General features: G+C 42.8%; 1 protein-coding gene across 2 annotated transcripts in view; it reads left to right on the forward strand.

Annotated features, from left to right (window-relative positions):
- The window catches only part of sdccag8 (SHH signaling and ciliogenesis regulator sdccag8), a 42,712-nt gene extending 24,383 nt beyond the window's left edge, over positions 1-18,329 (forward strand). For both annotated transcript variants that reach the window (XM_072390733.1, XM_072390734.1), the window contains 4 exons: positions 1,942-2,050; positions 3,617-3,748; positions 17,006-17,140; positions 17,296-18,329. In XM_072390733.1, coding sequence (XP_072246834.1) covers positions 1,942-2,050; positions 3,617-3,748; positions 17,006-17,140; positions 17,296-17,308 — 389 coding nt within the window. In that variant the 3' untranslated portion in view covers positions 17,309-18,329. The remainder of the gene's footprint in view (positions 1-1,941; positions 2,051-3,616; positions 3,749-17,005; positions 17,141-17,295) is intronic.

The following is an 18,329-nucleotide window of genomic DNA, read 5'->3' on the forward strand; positions in this document are numbered from 1 at the left end:
TGTTTCCAGTGCCAGTTCTGCTGTGTTTCTGTGTCCCAGGGTTCTTTTTGGCCTACGCACGGCCAGACGCATTCAAAGCCTGTTCGGCTAATTACCATTCTTCATACAACTTTTCCAGCTCTGACCAAACTTTGTTGAGTGTATGCGTGTGTGCACGCCTGAGTTTGTGTAGTTTAACAGTTGAATGTGCCGTAGCATCCAATTTCTGCTCTTTGTGGCATTGATTTAATACAGTGGAATGAAATGGGAGGTTAGCTTCTCAAGATCCAAAGCACTCATCTTTACATCTATCTCAGTTATGATTTCATAATTAAACATTTTAATTGCATTTCCATAAGTAAATAAGGGGACGATCTTGAGTAACGTGCAGTTATATAATATTTGTCCTGCTGCAGTGCAGAGATCTATTGTCCTCTGCGAAAAGACGAAAAGTCTGAGCGACTTTTCAAAGACTGCAAGTCCTTGGTGTTTTTTTGTAACGGTAACAGAATGCTGAAGCAGGTGCATCATTCCCTCAATCCAAATCCATTGTTATTTTAAAAGAGCAGACATATGTTGGAGAGCGAAACGTGGACTATTTCAAAGGAACGATGAAAGCCCAGTGTTGGATTGTTCAGAAAGAGGCCCCCATGTGTGGATGAGAATGTGGCAGGAAGGGTGGAAAGGAGAAAGAAAGCACTTTCAAACAATAATCCACCTCCGCTCACCCTTCTCACACACTTTATATTTCCATTCTGTCCTCTGTGTACGGCTGTTTCTCTCTGTACGTCTGCTCCTGTCGTTTGAACACTTTTGATTTCAATGCGAATGTTGACAAAGGCAGTTTTGGGAATACATTCAAAGATGACACATGTATCTTGCTTTTGCTGCAGTTTTGTCTCAATCGGTTTCAGTTCTCTCCTCTGTCCATAAGGTAGATTTGTTCTCTGATGTGAGGCCGCAGAAGTGGCCTCTCAGCATTTCTCCCCACTAATGCAGTTTCCTGTCTCTTTAAACTACAACAGCATGAAACCAAAAACATGTTTTCTTTCTCTCCTAAATTGTACTTTTGATTGCTGAAATCCTGACTTAAACGGCCTCTTGAGTCAATGACACAAGTTCTTTTCTTTTTTTAAAAATTCAGCCACATAAGCTGTAGAAACAAATCAATTACAACCACAGCAACTTAAAAACTATTAAATGTCTGTTAGTCAATGGCCCACTAATATTATCTGATTAAACAATTATGCTTTTATTATCTGTAATCGTGTTTTAGTGATGTTGTGTTTTTATTTGTTCTCTGAGGGAAACATGATGAATGAGATGGGATTTTGTCCAGTACAGCTGCTCTTATTTGAAGCTGAAAGGATCATAATTTTGTCCCAAGCTGAGCAGAATGGGACACTTCAATTGAATGAAACCTACTAACAAGGCTTTCCCCAAGTGCTATTTAATGACCTGAAAATACAAATCACAGAGAAGCAGAGCCAGTGGTGTGCTTGAAACTGGCCATAACAGAACTTAGCAAGGTATGATGTAACTTGGACCCCCCCCCCAAACACTTTTTTTTTTCCTCACACCTTCACTGACTTGTCTGTTGCAGTAGTTGGAGCAGTTAATTTCAGGACTGTCGCAGTTTCAGAGCAAATGTCAGCTTAGAAATATTAAGTTAGGCCTTTGTCATCACCTGGTTGAAATGATTTGCTTTGGGTCAGTTTTGTTTGGGTCAGACTGAGGATTTTATCAGAGACAGACTGTTGGTAGAAATAAAAGCTTTTCACATGGTTAATGTCCATAAACTGAACAATTTGAATTTCAACAGAAAATGCATTTGCATTTACTGTAAATTAGGCTTAATATTAATTAAAGGTGAAGACAGGTGAGACTAAGCTTCTTATCAGCTGTTCAGAGAGTATCAAATCACCTGTGGAGTAACATCAGCTTCCCTCTGTCCGTTTGCAGTTGGAGAGATGGATAGTCTCCTGAGTTCCCAGAATTCCCTGATCAGGAAGCTGAAAGAGGAGTGCTGCAAACTAGGAGCCAAACTGGAAGAGCTGTCATCAAATAGTAGGTCAGTATTTCCTGTTGAACATTCCCTCCCTGAATTATTGCTTCATTTAGTTTCAAAGCTTCATCCTTTGCCTTTTCTCCACCTGACACTCGTTTTTTTTCTCTCCCTCTGTGCTTTATTCCCTCTGTCTGTTGGACATCCATGTCATCTTTTCACAAAGCGTCATCCTTCCAGGCTGTTCAGCAGAACATGTCAACATACTACAAACTGCTTTCCAGTCTGACCTGTTTTCTTGTTAACCTGATGCTACAGTAGTCACAGCAGGCCTGCACAGCTCTCCATCTGGGCTGCCTGTGTGTGCGCTCGCATGAATGTGTGCGTCCGAGTCCTCGAATGTGTTTGTGTGTATGAGAGTGACCCTGGGCCCAGTGTCCTGTCAGCTGTTGGAGCTGTGCTGCACATTAGTCACATGACAGCTCCCAATCTGGCCCTGCCAGACCGCACTGGCCTGACCAGCCACAGAACACACACATCCAACACACACACACACACGCACGCCAAAGTACTTTGTGAGTTTTTTCATGATACAAAATGCTATAAATATACAGCATGCACAAAGTACTGATGTATTTTTTTATGTGTAGGAGAAACACTGGCCTGAAGCCTCAGCGCTTCATCTGTTGTATGTGTGTGTTATTCAGTTTAACAGCAGTGTGGTGTCAGTGGGTTTTGTGCCACTGGCTGTTTGATCTTGTGGAGTCCAGGCCCGCTGTAGCGGTTAAAGTCCTGCTGGACGGCCTCAGCCAGGCTGAGAGAGGTTACACTCAGACATTTGCATTGCATGTTGGTGTCTTGTTTATCAGACTTCAGGTTATTGTTTTTTTTTAGTGTGTTACTCCTCTTTCACGCCTTGTATGTCCAACCAGACTGAAAGAGGAGTTACATGCTGCCAGATGAGGACAAAATACTTAAAATGACAATCTTGAATAAGAGGTAAATTGATTTATATAGCTCCTTCTGGTCTGGCTGACCACTCAAAGCACCTTTACACTACAAGCCACATTCACCCATTCATACACGCTGTCATACAGCTCTTCTTAGTCTGTACAGCAATACAGCCTTCGTATTGCTTTTTCTGTCACACACATTCACACACCGATGGACGCCTCAGAGGCAACGTGGGGTTCAGTGTCTTGGACACTTGGACGTGTGTGACATAAGCCTCGGCTCAAACTGCCGCTCTCCCCCTGAGTTACAGCCACCCCCAAAATATGAATTGTCTTGTAACATTATTGTGAAGGATGTTAGTATTCAGTCTCCTTTGTCATTTCAGAGAGTTATTCATTTCTTTAACACAATTATCATCCATCCATCCATCCATCCATTTTCTATACCGTCAATCCGTGGTCGGGTAGCGGATGGGCCTATGGAGCCTATCCCAGCAGTAACACACAATTCTCAATTGATCAATTATACACACTGGACCTGTTTAAAACATACGACCCATAAAGATCCAATATACAAACCTTTTTTCAACAAAACAGTGTAATTTAATCAGTTTGGAAGTTTAAATGTGCAGGGTGCTGTGGATTTTCATCTGTGATGTTCTTTTGTGTGTGTGTGAAGAAGTGAGCTGGAACATCTGGCGCTGGAGAAGCAACACTTGGAGGAAACGGTGAAGAGTCTGAGAGCTCGCTGCTCCAACATGGAGGAGCAGTGTGTCCAGCACGGACACATGCACCAGCGCATGAAGGACAGGTGCGCAAACACACACAAAGCACACCCAACTACACAAGCTCCACACACACCAGAGGACAAGCCGCGCTCAGACACCAGCAATTTGTTAACTTTTTACTTTATTAGGTGCATTTAAGCCCATGTCGGGACGTTATTATGCTGCTTACTACTTGCTAATTTCGCAATCTGAGGGTTCTTTGAATATGAGCAGCTTTGTGCAGTTTGTGCTTCCAAAGCGATTTTATTCTTACTATCTTTTGTGGGCAGGGTACCGTTTTCTACACAATCTGTTCCTGACCGACCGTTTATTTTTGAGGAGAATTGTTGTAATTTTCACGTCGGCTTGTTTTCTTCTCTCCTGTTGTCCTTAAAGGGGCATCATTTTGAAAAATTATCTAAAACTTTTCTCTTTCTATACTTTTCTCTTTTTCCCTTTTCTCTTACAGTTCAGATAGAATAAACAGTTTTTTGACTCCTGTGGTTGTATGTATAGTCTAAAATGAGCAGAGCAAGTTCATTCCCTCTTTTTTCTGTAAAGAAATTGGATAATGAAACACGCTCTCTCGTTCACTCTTCCCTGCCTAACAGAAACGTAAGTTAACTCTGTGATGACAAGTAGAGATTTCACATATTTACATGAATCAACACAATTCTTCTCCATAGATTTTGATAAGAGTTGTCATTTTTTAACCAAAAGCATTGCATTTTTAGTGTAGAAATGAATAAAATCAGCCGACTGATTGATCGATCAGTCAGTAACATATTATGAACGTGCACAGCTTGTGCAGATTTTTGTTCAAGCTTCGTAAATATGAGTATTTGTTGTTTTCTTGCAATTAAAAGTTGCAGCTAAAATCTGTGTGTGCGCAATACGGGGGTCTCTTTCTCCTGAGTGTGGAGCCCAGTTGGTGTGTGTCTCCACAGGGCGCCTGGCATACAGCCTGGCTCTGCCGGTGTGGGCGAGGGTGTGTGGGTGTTATTGCCCCACTCTGCAGGCTCTCTACCCCAGTGCCCCACCGCCACCTCTTCCACTTTCCCCTCACACACCACCTAACACACACGCGCTCACTCTTCTCTCCTGCTCCATCAGTGACACTACATATTGTCTTCCACCCACCGGTGTTAACCTGCCGACAGTCAGACGCTGCCAAAAAACAAAGTTTACCAAGTCACAGCTGTCTCCTGGTTGTGCGCGACTGTTTTTGTGTGTTTCAGAGGAAGAAAAACAATCGGAGTTGTCACGGACTGTGAAGTATGAATATTCTGTATGTTTCCGCACATATGTTGCCGTGGTATTTTTGTGTAAGCGTGCGTGCGTGATTGTGTGCGTATGGGTAGCTATTGCGTGTTCTCAGGAGGGTAAGCAGAGTTGGATTCTGGCTGCCAAAAGTGGATTGGAGGGGAAGTTGGCACCTAACTTCTCCCTTCTCCCAACTGATCCACGATAATCACTCTTGGCATTAACAGAGTTTTATTTTCTGCTTTGACACTTAGTTTGTTGATGAATCCTCCTGGTATTTAAAAACCTCCGGAGTTCAGTTCTAGCGGAGGTCACTTTAGGAGTGAACACTGAGCCGCTTGACCACATTTGTGTGTTTAATTCTGCTGTTAGTAGAAGGTGTAAATGTGTGTGTATATGGATTATTTTCATTTGGAAGGGCATTCATTTAGTTTAGGCAGTGCATACATGTAGTTTTTGGATGATTTTGTTGGTAGTTTGTCACCAGGAGGTAAATACAAAGATAAGGTGGAGCAGTATTACTCATGCGTTCATATTTTTTGATGAACTTGATGGGATGCTGCACACTTTACAGCTTGTACTTGTTTTTTTTCTTCCTGTGTGTGATTACATTTTCTGTGCTTTGATTGCCACAAACAAATTGCTGTCATCTTGTTTACACATCAACAAACAAACAAAAACTAGATTTGCAGCTTGTATTCGAGCTTTACTGAAGTGCTGCTGTTCCGAATCTTCTCAGACGGCTCTGAACTTTAAGATATCTGTAGTGTGTGTTTGTTCCTATAAAGCTGTACATCTTATGGCACTTTTCTTGCACTGAATAGCTCGCATGCTCTCACAGCGTGTGTCCATACATTGAGTACATGTTAGTTGGTCCCTGCAGGCCCTAGATCGCTCGGCGGGCGCCCCGCTGCGCCGCTCGGGGGTTAAGGTGTACGTGTTAACAAGCTGGTGTAAGTGGGTTCAATATCCAGCGCCCCGCCCCTCCCCACAGCCTCTCCATCGGCCTGCAATCTGTGCTGCGAAGAGCGGCAACAGCGCACCACGCACAAAACATTTGGAAAATCAGCTTGATTTATTTTTACATGGGCGAGCCGATTGCCAAACTACACAGGGGTTTTAGCACACAATGTTTTGCTGCACCAGTTAATTATTTATTTCACTATTTCTGTGTTGTTGCTTTTTTTTTGCTTGGAAATGAAGAGATGGAGCAGAGGGTGGAGAGATGGAGCGGGACAGCAGAGAGTTAGAAAAGATACGAAGCCAGTTACTGAAATGTATTAAGAATTTTAAAGAAGCGCTTCAATACAACAAATTGATTTTTTTTTACAATAAATAAACAGAATTTTTTTTTTTCTGTTTGTTTTCTTTTTGGCATTCTTTAAATTTATTTCAGCTAATGTAGTCGAGAAAATACAGACAAATGAATTATTTAATGAATGCTTTAGTCATTTAAAGTAAAGACATTACAGAAAGGATAAAATCCAGTTGAATGGCACAAAAATGTTTGTGTGTTTGTATTTTCAGATGACGGAGGCCGGATATTGCCATCTTTTCTTTTTTTTCTTTTAGTTTTTTGTAACATTTTAAGAAGTCAAATCGATAGTGTTTGTGTTAATTAATGTGGTGAGAACAACATCAGCACAAACGGCCTCTTGAATGATATTTCAGGAGACTTTAAGAGACGTGCGACACTATTAGAGGAAATGTACAGCTCGCTAACACACTTGGCCTTATTTTTATGGTAAATTATAACTTTTTCTCAGGACATTCCTTTAAAAAAGAAAAAATAATTTTCCTTCTGCGTGTAAACAAAACAAACATTTTTTTAGTTGACATGAGATAGGAAAAGAAGTTGTCTTTAATGATTAAGATTTGCATCCAGTTTCTCAGTTGTGACAGTCTTCCCCTCTGCCCTCCGTTTGCTTCCCTCTCTTCTTCTCCTCCTCATCTTTTTTCACTTTCCTTATGCTCTAACTTTCCTCCTCTCTTCTCCTCCTCCCCTCTGCCTTCTGTACTAAACACCACGCAACCTTTTCTCACCTCACAGCTGTTCACAGGCTGTTTCACCAATTATCACTACGCATGTACACACTTAGGTCACATACACAGGCTCTCACACACATACGACAGACCAGCATCACACTAACACTTACTTAAGCACACATAGCGACTGCAGATATGTTTGCCAGGCCCGAGTGTGTGCGTAGAGGTGTGCGAGTGTTCATGTGAGCTCGCTGTGCTGTCTTTTATTGGGAGTAGCAACATATACGCAGATGTGTCTGTAGATCCACAGGCTTCACTCGGCCATATGGCCTCCGTGAAGAAAGATGGTGCGTGCGTCTGGAGGAGAGCAGCGGAGGGAGGGAGGTATGGAGCAAAGGATGGCAGAGAGATGGAGGGCCATGTGTGGCATGAGCTGTGCAAGCAGTTGTTGAAGTATGTATGCCTGTGGATGTGTGTGTGTGTGTGTGTTTGCACCAGAGGCTCCAGGAGATCGGTTAATGGAACAAATGGTCGCGGCGGGCCGGGGAAGAAGGAACAGGCTTGCTGCTACCGCGGGCGGACAGCAAGCCTCGGGCGAGGGCTGCTTCATCTGGGCTCTCACCACACACACACACACACACACACACACACACACACACCCTCTGTGCTCTCCTCACCCCCCCACTCCCAAACACACAGTGTGCTGCCATGCCCCAGAAGCAAAAGGACGCTCCTCGAAAAAAAACTTTTCATTTGCAAATGAAGTTGGCAGAGGCGGGCCAGAAGAAGGCAGGACCGCTTTCATTTGCCTCATCTGTGTGTGTGAGTGTATGCGTGTGTGTGCACGTTAGTGTGATCTGAGGGGTACAGAGAAACAGGGATGATTAAAGAGTGAGATGCGGAGATGAAGAGAAGGAAAAGAAGGTGGCTCAGTGCTTGAGGTGCAGCATTTACACACCTTTACCAACATCACGCTTCATATTCCTGCTCCACAGGCTGATATCATATTAAAGCACAGTTCACAACTGCATTCTTACAGTTTTTAAACACAGTTTTGATTTTCACATATCCACAAAGTCTTCACTTGATCATGCTTTCCTCAGAGAAGCAAAGCTCAGCGTGATGATCTTAAATTCTTGGATGAAGAAACAGCAGTTCTGGAGGAATCCAGAGGTGTCCTTTAAATTTTTATGAGCTTTTTGTGAAGAAAGTACTGTTTTCAACTTGTTAAATGAAGAAGAAATACATCTCTCAACCCAACCATCCATTTTCTACCACTTACCTCCTCAAGCTCCTCTACGGGGGGACGGGCTTTCTTCTGCCAGACTCCTGCGTCTTCTCCACTACCTGAAGATGACATTTAAAGTAAAAATACAAACTTAATGTATTTAAGAAATGCTTCTTATAACCTATATGTCAGATGTGACATATATTTTGTTCTGACCTCTGGATGGCGCTGATCAGTCGTCCTCCCACCCCTCCATCTTTCGCTCCTTCTTCCCTCATCCTTTCTGTCTCCGCATTGCCCAGCTGGTTTACGTAGCCGGGAGCGGCTGTGGGGCAGCCTGCTGAAAGAGCATTGTCAAACGGTGGCTTTACAGCTCCGTCTCACGTACACATACACACACAGAGGCACAGATTTGCAGCTCAGATGTCGGGCTGTAGCCAGCGGCTTGCAAGCTGGAGCGTTAAGTGTGCAAAGCGTCACATCTCTAGCCCCAGTCACTGACACTAACGCGACTTCATAAAAATACAAGTGGAAAACCGGGGCAGAAGCACCTGCCGCTTCTTTAGAAAAAAGTTCAAAATAACATCAGCAGAAATACCTTCATGCTGGGAACACAAATGCTCAAATACAAGGCTTGAAAAGAGTCGGCGGGCCTCACGGCAGCGCACACTTTGACATTGAATGGATGATTTAGCAGCCTGCAGCAGCATTGACACCTCTGTTAATACACTGATGGAATGAAAGCAGTTTTCTTCTGTGCCTGTCCAGAGTTGTTTACATCTCTGTCAGATTCTGCCTTTCTAAACTTTCCAATCAGTTTTAATATAAATTCTCACCAAGCGTGCTTTATTTAACATTGTCTGATCTTGTTTCGACTGATGCTGAACTGCTGTTCGGTGCCAAAAGGAGGAAAGAAAAAAAAAAGGTCTAAAATGTTAATAAACACCGGATTCTGGTTGCAAGAAGTTCTGTTGGACAAGACTTTTTATTGCCTTTTATTCATTGAAATTTCTCTTTTAATGGAATTAATTTTATTTATTTAGAAAAACAGATCTACATAAATTCTAATTTGACAAAACCAGAAAGGATGTTTAAGCCTGTTAGAAATAAGAAAAGAAATAATAAATTATGTGTAACAGATGATGAAAAGTGTTCTGAGGTTTTTAAAGAGTCGTGAGGTCTAAGCAACACTGACCTGCTGGTTGCTTTTTCCCAAATATTTTTAAACAGCCTTCTCACGCAGAACCTTTTCATTTTACACTGTTGAAAACGCTGAGTAAAGCGTTTTGATACTTATTTATCACAAATCCTCTGTAAACATATCTGTGATTTAGACTTTTGAACATGTTGATCATTTGGTTACAGATCTAAGGTTGTTTTCCATTTGTCAGCCACAGTGTGGAAACGTTTCAAATCAACGCGCTCCACGCTTCCTCTCTGATGACTGTAGGTCTGATTAATAATGTCATGTCTGAATTTACTAAACTGGAGAATTTTCAGTTCATGGTAACATGGGATGTAAAAGTAATGCTTTTTTTTTTTAAAGAGACTCATTCGCTTACCGCCGCATTAAATACGAGTCGGGTTAGAGCAACAAAAGGAAAAGCAACAGTCAGTTGAAGGGAGAGAAAAGAACAGGGCTTTGGTTATTATTTTTAGATGTACTTTTAGAACAAACTGGCACTAGACAGCAGATCTGAGAGTTATCAAATGGATGCATGTGTCCATGGACGTGTGTCTGAGGTGTTAAAAATGAAAATTAGGAAGTGTTCTTTAAGAAGAGGCTAAATGTTGACACAACATCATCTGCATCTGTGGCATTTTACACTTAAGACATGTAAAACCAGTACGGCTGGAGAACAGCTGTGAGCTGGAAACTAACAGTAAAAGATGATTTTGAGTTCCCATGAAGGCTGTAACAATTATTTGTTTGGTAGAGGATTAGTTGCTACTTTAAAAACCACCAATAAACTAAAAAAAGACAAGCGGCAGAAAAAAATCAAAGTGAGGGAATGCATGTCGGTCTCATCCTGATCAAAACCCACAGTGTCACCCATCTTGTTTCCGTGTCAAGTGCGCGCAACAACTGGCATGGCAGGCTGGTGCAGGAGACTCGGGGCCTGGCCTTCAGGCGCACACGCATGCACACACCCCGGGTGCAGTTGTGTGCCAGCCAAGAGTTCGTCAGGGTGTGAGGGTGGTGGTGGTGGTGCTGGGCGGCCTGAGGTTGGCTGAAATATGTGTGTGCATGTGTGTGGCAGCTGCAGCCTTCATGCCCCTGGCAGTGTTGCAGTAACCAGGCAAACCGAGGACGTCTGCCTGCGTTCTTCATCCCCCAAGGGCCCCTGCATGCCGACCCCCTCCCTACTTACATAGAGGTTCAGTCAGTCCAATGACCAATTATCGTGCAAAGAAAAGTTCATCTGATTTTAGAGATATTTTCTTTTCCTTGGATGTGTGTGTGTCAGTGTATATTTAAGGGCAGATTAGCCCTGCTTAACTGTAGAGTTTACCTAATCGAGGTGCTGTAAGTACATTGTTGTGTGGCTTCTGAATGACAGACCTGAATGCTGCTTCCACATCCGCTGAATCTATTACCGTCTCTGTTTTTCTAATATGACGTTAGCACTTTCCCTTTGGACTGTGCCTCTAGGACATATGCTCCAACCTGTAAATAAATATGCAAACACAGACAACCACAACAGAGTTTAGATGCTAGCTGTAGGCTACAACTGATGTATACCACGGAGAGTTAACTGTGACTGTGTTTGTGTGTTGTAATAAATCTCCTCAGTAGCAGCAGTCAATAGAGAGTGCGGCAGTTTGAGGTGCAGATTGTGAGCTTGAGTTTGATTATTTGCCTGTCAGGGGAAATTACTGCAAACTGCCTCCCAGCAAAACCTGCTTTATCATGTCTGCTGGAGAGCAGAAGACACACTCAATACCAGGGCTGCTTTGGAGGGAGTTTCAGATGTTTTTTGGAGGAGTTATTTCAGCATAAATGTTTGTGTGTCAGTGAACTGTGGGATCCAGCAGGTGGTGTCCTTTCACCAGGTCAGCGGGGAAGCTCGTCTCTAACTTCAACCACTCAGTTGTCTGCCAGGCCGGCAGCAGGCGGCAGAGAGGTGACGGCTGGAGCCTTCAGCCTCTTTGTCTCTGAGTCCGCCACCTCACCTGACACCACCGACTGTCAACCCTCATTTTTCACCCACTGCAGATCCTCTTCTCCAAAGCATCCATTTATCTGTCTCACCATCAGTTCATCCGCCAATCCGTCCAAGCTTCCTTCCCTCCTCACTAGTTCCCGGCAACGGGCAGAGGCAGAGCAGCCTGCAGTGTGTGTGTGTGTGTGTGTGTGTGTGGATTAGTGTGGGGCAGTGTCTGAGCATTAAGCTGTATTAAGCCCTAATTAATGAGTGTGCCAGTCGATAGAGGCCAGTTATTGGATTTTCTGCTTTAGCTGCTGGAAGGAGCGCTACCTTAATCACACGCACGCTCATACACAGCCCCCCATCCCCCCTCCTCGGAAGGAGGGCATGAAGTTGAGGTGAAGTGGATTACAGAGTGTACGTGTGTTGTGTAAGGCCAGAGGTTGGCAGCTCTCGGGCCTGACAAACCCAGTGTGCTTGTGGTTGTTTATGTGTGTGCCAGGGTCATAGCTTTTACTCGGAGCATTGCATAAACCTTTAGCTTACAACCTGCAGCAGATTTAAACATCTTGAGCCACGACCTGACTTAGCGGCTGCCTGTGCAGCCTGCCGACTTTCATGTCACTGACGTGTGGACACCTGCTGGCATTTTGCATTTCTATGCAGCTGTTGTGCTCATTAACAAGCGAGTTTGAGATGTTTTACTGCACAGAAATAAAAGACCAGTGAGCCAGAGAAACAGATACGTTTTGACCTCCCTGTATTGAGGCAGCTGGAGAAAACATTTCCTCTTATTAGGGTGAACTGATCCTTTTAAAGTCAGTATGAAATCAGAACGTGAATACACAGATTTTTAAGAGGCTAGATTAGTTTTTTAAAATTTCTTGGCAGGAGAAATGTGAGCAAGAGAATGAAACCTCTGCATTTCTCTCTACTCGCAGACAGAGTGTAAAACTCATTCTGGTGAGAGCTGTACGTCTCCTGTGTTACAAACCCAGCGTAGATTTCAGAATCACCAAGTCATCACTACAGACTGTAAGAGAGAAGCTGCTTCCTGTTGTCTTTGATTGTCTCAAAGTGTTTGGTGCATCTCTGTGCGTCAGAGTCTGAGACTGATTGGATGAGGATTGACATTTTCTCAGCGTGACTCAGATTAGTTTAGTGGTGTGGAGCTAAAAGCCGTCAGTCGACACTTTCTCAACACTTCCCTCATCAAACATTTACAGCTTCAGAACAACAGGCTCCGTTTCTGACCTTTAGGCGCTCCACTGTATGTGTGTGTTAAGTGAGATGTGTCTGCATCTTGCGCCTTCGTCTCTTTCTGTGCGTGCGGTTGAGTTATTGTGTGACTCCGTGATGGCGTGGGAGGGAGAGGAAGAGTAGGGCGGAGGGTAGTGAGGGGGCGGATGGTCAGGACAGCTTGGCAGCCGGCTGCAGGAACACCAGGCAGGGAGGGGGACTCATCGCTCTCGGCCTGCTGGACTGAACGCAGCCTTTAGGTCTGAGATAAACCGCCCAGTGGGCCTCAGGTGGGATGGAGGAGAAAATGGAGGCTCAGAGAGGGCAGGTTAAAGATGAATGTACGGAGGGAGGACTGATGAGGACGAGAGCTAATGCACAGATGATGAAGGCGATGAGGGGAATTCCTAACGAAGAGGCAGAGAAGGATTAAACTTAAGGATTAAAAAAATGAGACGGTGCAAGGCAGAGAGCAGAATGTGTCACAGAGTTGGGATGTTCGCCGCCCCCGTCTGTCACACACAGGCAGCCCTGCCACTGCCAACAGGACCAGCAGGGCAGGGGCATCTGTCCCCCCCCAGCTACCCCTATCTGTCTCTCTGCCCCGAGCTCTTCCTTGTCCGTATCCCACCCCTCATCCTCGTTGCATTCTGAACCTGTTGTAACAAAGTGAAGGCATACATAAAGCTTTTGATTTATTTTGTATATCCAAACAGCTCCTACTGCCGATTTCTCTTCAGAGGCTTGACTTGTCTTGGCTCTGAGCAGCTCACCCAGAGGCTGATGTTTATTTCTCAGACTGAAGATTAGAGAAAAAAATAGCAGCTATGTTTGTCTTCTCTGACTTAATCCGTCATCTCGCGACTCCTGCCTGTATTTTAAGTAACCATTTTACTACCAGGGTCAAAGTCAGGCAAACCTAAGAAGTCCCCCTACAATTAGCAGCAGCGCTAGGACGGTTTCTTCAATGCAACATCTAGTATTTTGTGGATTCATTTAGTAGAGGAAACAGCTACAATATTTTCGGATGAGCAGATTTAAAAAGTAGCAAATAAATTAGACTTGAGCACCTCGTATTTGTCGATAAATAAATGCACTTTGAAAGAGTACAGCTTAAATCTGTGCAGCTGTTCCTATTATAAAATGACACATTACTTACTGACTACTCTGTGTGAGGGACAGAAATATGGATCACCGCGGATGACTGGTTTGATTATGCAAATGTGGATTCCAGGGCCGAGGGTTTCCCGTGTCTCATTATCAGCATGTGTGTGAGTGTGAATGAGTTCACCGCTGCACTTGAGGAGGGGATGGCTGCCTGAATGGATGGATGAATGAGAGAAACAATGAGCTGCTGGTGGGAAATATTCTAACACACATTCATTCTGCACCCCCAAACACACACACTATTCTCACAGCCCAAAAACCCCAGCTGGCTCGGAGACACACACACACACACACACAGAGAGTCTAATCCCAGTGTGAAATGAAAGAGTTCATTGTCTTCAGTTGCGGCTGTGTCAGAGGGGACACACTAATTGGGACGTCGTAGTGATGATAAAACTGTGCAACTTTCTCTCCGAGTTGTTTCCCTTTTCAATAAAAACTGTCGGATGGTGGGTTTTATCATTCAAAGTGAAGTAATTTGTGGTGGTTTTATGCACAAAGTGAAACAGTTAAGCAGAATATCAGTTTGTCTCTGTTGCACATTTGAGTGCAGTTCATTAAAGGGAATGTTTTGTCTTAAAATCCCTTCATCCTCTGCTTGAGAGCATATATTTGTGTGTTTGAAGTCACTACCAATATCCCTCTATATCTGAAAATGTGACATTCAGTGAGCTGTTCAGATTTCCAGGGTTATGTTACTTCACTTTACAGGGTTATCAGACGCCTAGTTCCAACTTCAGATGCTGCTGCATTCGCCATATCTCGGAGGTGGCAAGTTTAAACTCATTTGCTCTCTTTTTTCTTTGCTTTTAACATCAAATCTTATAATCTGTTATATAGTTCACTTAACAGAGTAAATAAAAGAGCTAATAATGATCAAAGGTCTTTGTTTAATGTGTCATCTCCCAACAAGAAAAATCTGACTTTTAATCTTAAATGTCCAATTTCTCATTTGTCTTTGAATGCAACATGGCACCGTAATAGCAGTTTTAGAAACAATCATGGAAGAAATGTCGCCCATAAAAGCAACGGCTCTTAATGTTTGCCGCTAAAAAAAAAGAAAACACAGAAGAATGAAGCGACAGTGAAATCCAGAGTTTCTGAAGCTGAGATGTGGTGGAGGAATTACAACGTGAGATCTAAATGGTGTTATTAACCCACCAGCAGCTGTTACCTTCTGTGGTGCGTGTTCTGACAGCTTGGGCCGATCGACACATGACTCGTGATGAGACTGTGCCTAAAACTGGGATCCAGCTGTCCCTGGTTGAACTACAGATGAGTATAAGTATTTGTGAATAAAATGGCCTGTCAAGTATTTTTCTCTCACCTTGGTGTGTAGGTCTGAGCTCTCAAACTATTGACTGTAAACTACCTCTTACTTTAATAACAGGCTCCAAGGTACTAAAGATCTCAAAAGCGGCAGAGCCTGAGGGAGAGGGGGACAGAGTGAAGTTTGTCACCCCACGCCACCTAAAATAATTAGCTTGCATTGAGGTGTAAATTAATTGAAGGAAAAGGAGCTGCTATACTATACTTACGACCTCTGGAAATGATGTCATCTTGCGATAAAAGGGTCTTTAAATATGTCATTATAATCCCATATTATCTCCTATAATGCTTCTTGAAATCTTCTTCCCAAACTAATTATTATTTATGATCACCATGCTTTAAAAGTGCCCAATAAGCTTGTCAAAGACGATGCACCTAAATTTGTTCTCATACAGATATTATGCCCTTTCTTAATGAATATTCTGTCACATGTTTTGGTCAAAATATGATAGAGAAACATTACGAGAGCTCCTTTTTTCCCCAATATAAATTTTCCATCTAATTCAAATCAGCACAGAGCAAAGAGTAACTGGATCACAAGGGATGTACCTTTTGGGTAGCGCTCGATAACTCTCAAATACTGTATGAACATATAGTAAACAGTTTGAGAACTGTTAGGCTACACAGAGCAAAGCCACCTCAGGCTACCACCCACTAAAACCGATTTAAAAAAAATAAATAAATAAATAATAAAAAAAAAAACTCCACCTGACTGGCAGTTTTATTCTCATATACTTGCATTTCCTTCGTCTTCAGGTCTGTCATTGACAGCTGGTACCGTTTCCTCTTCAGCCACAGTCTCATCGCAGGTTATGTGTTGAGCTGGCCTACGTTGTTAAATTACTGCACCACCAACAGAGTACTATAAAGGTTGGCCTTTAATAGTGTGCAGTAGTTGGCCCAGCTGGTTCTACAGCCCTCAGATCAGGGAGTAATTCCTCCGTCACATAGAGGCTCCATAAGCTCTCAGCTTCACTATTACTCCTTTTCTGTGTTTTAAGTTTTTAGAAGCTAACGTTAAGAGCTGTTGCTCAAAAGTAAAGAAAAAAAATCACGGCAGGTTTTTCAGTGTCACATTTAAGAAATGTCCTGCTTCCAACAAGAGGAAAAGGTTAAAAAAAAATTTAAAAAAACTGGAGACAAATTCTGAGCTGTGACAGGCAGGTAGAGATCACTTGTTCTTCCTGCTAAAGACTCCTACTTCTGTGAGATTCTTGGGTCGTGTTTTCTGCTATTTTGAAGTCAGTTTTCAGTGTTCTTTATGAGGGAAGTGAAAAAGCCCTCAGCTTATTAGGGTCAGCCACAGTGGATTTTTAAATGTGTTTATATATAAAATTGTCCTGTTTTAGAGGCTATTCTCTTTTCAATCTCAGCATTTTTTTTTTTTTTTACACAGTGAGAGGTTCATTTGATCACTTTGACCACAAAAAGCTCTAATTTAACCTCTGAGTTTCCAAAATGCATCATACTAGCTTAGAGGCTAATTTATGAACTATTTAAACAGATTTTTTTATGTGGATGCATGAATGGTCTACTGTCCCAGAGCACCACTCTACTACAGTCAGTGTACTTTTTGATTTGCCTTTCTAGAAGTCAACGTGGAGGTTTTGGGGTTACCTGACGTTTCTGAATGCTAAACATCCACACGTAGCAGCACTTTTTCTTAGCAGTGCTTTAGTATGTTAGTGGTATTGTGTGATGGGGGTTATCTGTTGCACATCTTTGACATGTAGCCTGCATGGCGTCACAGGAATATTTTTCAGCTGTAATAATGTGTAAACTCTCAGTTGTCAAATCCTTTGTTAACCGTGTTAATTGTTTGATCTCGGTGGATCCAGCTCTCTTTCAATATTTACAACATTTGGTTTTCTATTAGCCAGGAGGGCTCGATCCTCTCAGACTCGCGCTTTCAGTCGGTGTTCTGTGTGTGTTTGTTGCAGGCTGCTGCAGTTGGACCGTCACTGTCAGAACAGCGCCCAGCAGGTGTGTGAGCTGCTGGCCAAACAGAACCAGCTGATGCAGGAGAGAAATGCACTCGGCGAGGAGCTGCAGAACACACACACGCACAGAGGGGTGTGAGTCACTGTTCGGTTACTAAACAGATTTGTAGTCATCTTCTCTCAGCAGAAGTCTGTTCTGAACAAGGTGTTTGTGTCTGATTCTGGATTTTCTGATTGATGTTGTCCATATTATCCACATTTCTCTGAAAGTTGTGTTCTTCTCTTTCTAGCTACCGAACATGAGACGAATTGATACTCTGAACACTTGGAGTCCTCTTCATTCTTTGGATTGAGATGCTCAAACTTTTATATTTTGAGAGATGGGAGCCGTTTTGTATCAAACTATTCTGAACCAAGGAGCATTAAATGTCCTCTTTGTGTTTCTTAGTAATTTGCATATTACTACTGTAACTTATGTGTTGAAGTGGTTAAAGGTACACTGATGAATAAAAACTCTTAATTTTTGAATGACGTCATTTGTTTCATTGCTTTGACCAGTGTCTGCATTTCAGGAGGGTTTCACGTTCTGGCTGTGGTTTGGTTTGGGGATGAAGGGACAGTTTTTAAACTGTTAAAATGAGCTGAAAGTCCAAGGTGAAATAAAGCCGACACAGTGCAGCGGATTGACATAGTGCTTTATTGAAGCTGTCTGTAAGAAGGAAAATAATGTGCATCCCTATCATATACATTTTATGTGTAAAAATACTAAAGGATGTACAGTGTAAAAAAAACAGCTTCATGTTGATGGTAATTGTTGTTTTCACATCCTCGTGGCCTCACTGGCCAGCAGCACTGCATCCTGACAGCATGAAGGACAGAAAAAGGCTGTTTGATCGGCTTTTCTGCGACTCTTTCTGGATCTGTTGAGTTTTCCTAACACTATCTCAGAGTCAACATTGTCTCTGAGCTGGCTTCGGTATTACAGTGCTTCAGAGAAACATGGCAACAGCTGGAAGCTGTCCAGAGATGCATCTCACTACTGTAATGCTACAGTATAATGGACATGAAGTTAAAACTCAGTTAAACTTTGTAATATTTGTACATGTCTGCTGTTTTTTGTTTGCTGTGTTTAAATAAATGTATCTCATGCTTGTTTGTAATAATCAAGATGATAGTAGAATAGTACCAGAGGGGAGGTAAAGGAGGGAGTCTGCTGCAGAAAAGATGTCAAATCTTTCAGAAATCTTTCAAAACATGAGCCTCTTTACTCATCTGCATTAAACAGTAAATGGAGTGCGGTTTATGATTTTTGGCTGATGTCATT

The sequence above is a fragment of the Leuresthes tenuis genome, unplaced genomic scaffold (assembly GCF_036924035.1).
Source record: "Leuresthes tenuis unplaced genomic scaffold, fLeuTen1.0.hap1 SCAF_8, whole genome shotgun sequence".
Taxonomy (NCBI): domain Eukaryota; kingdom Metazoa; phylum Chordata; class Actinopteri; order Atheriniformes; family Atherinopsidae; genus Leuresthes; species Leuresthes tenuis.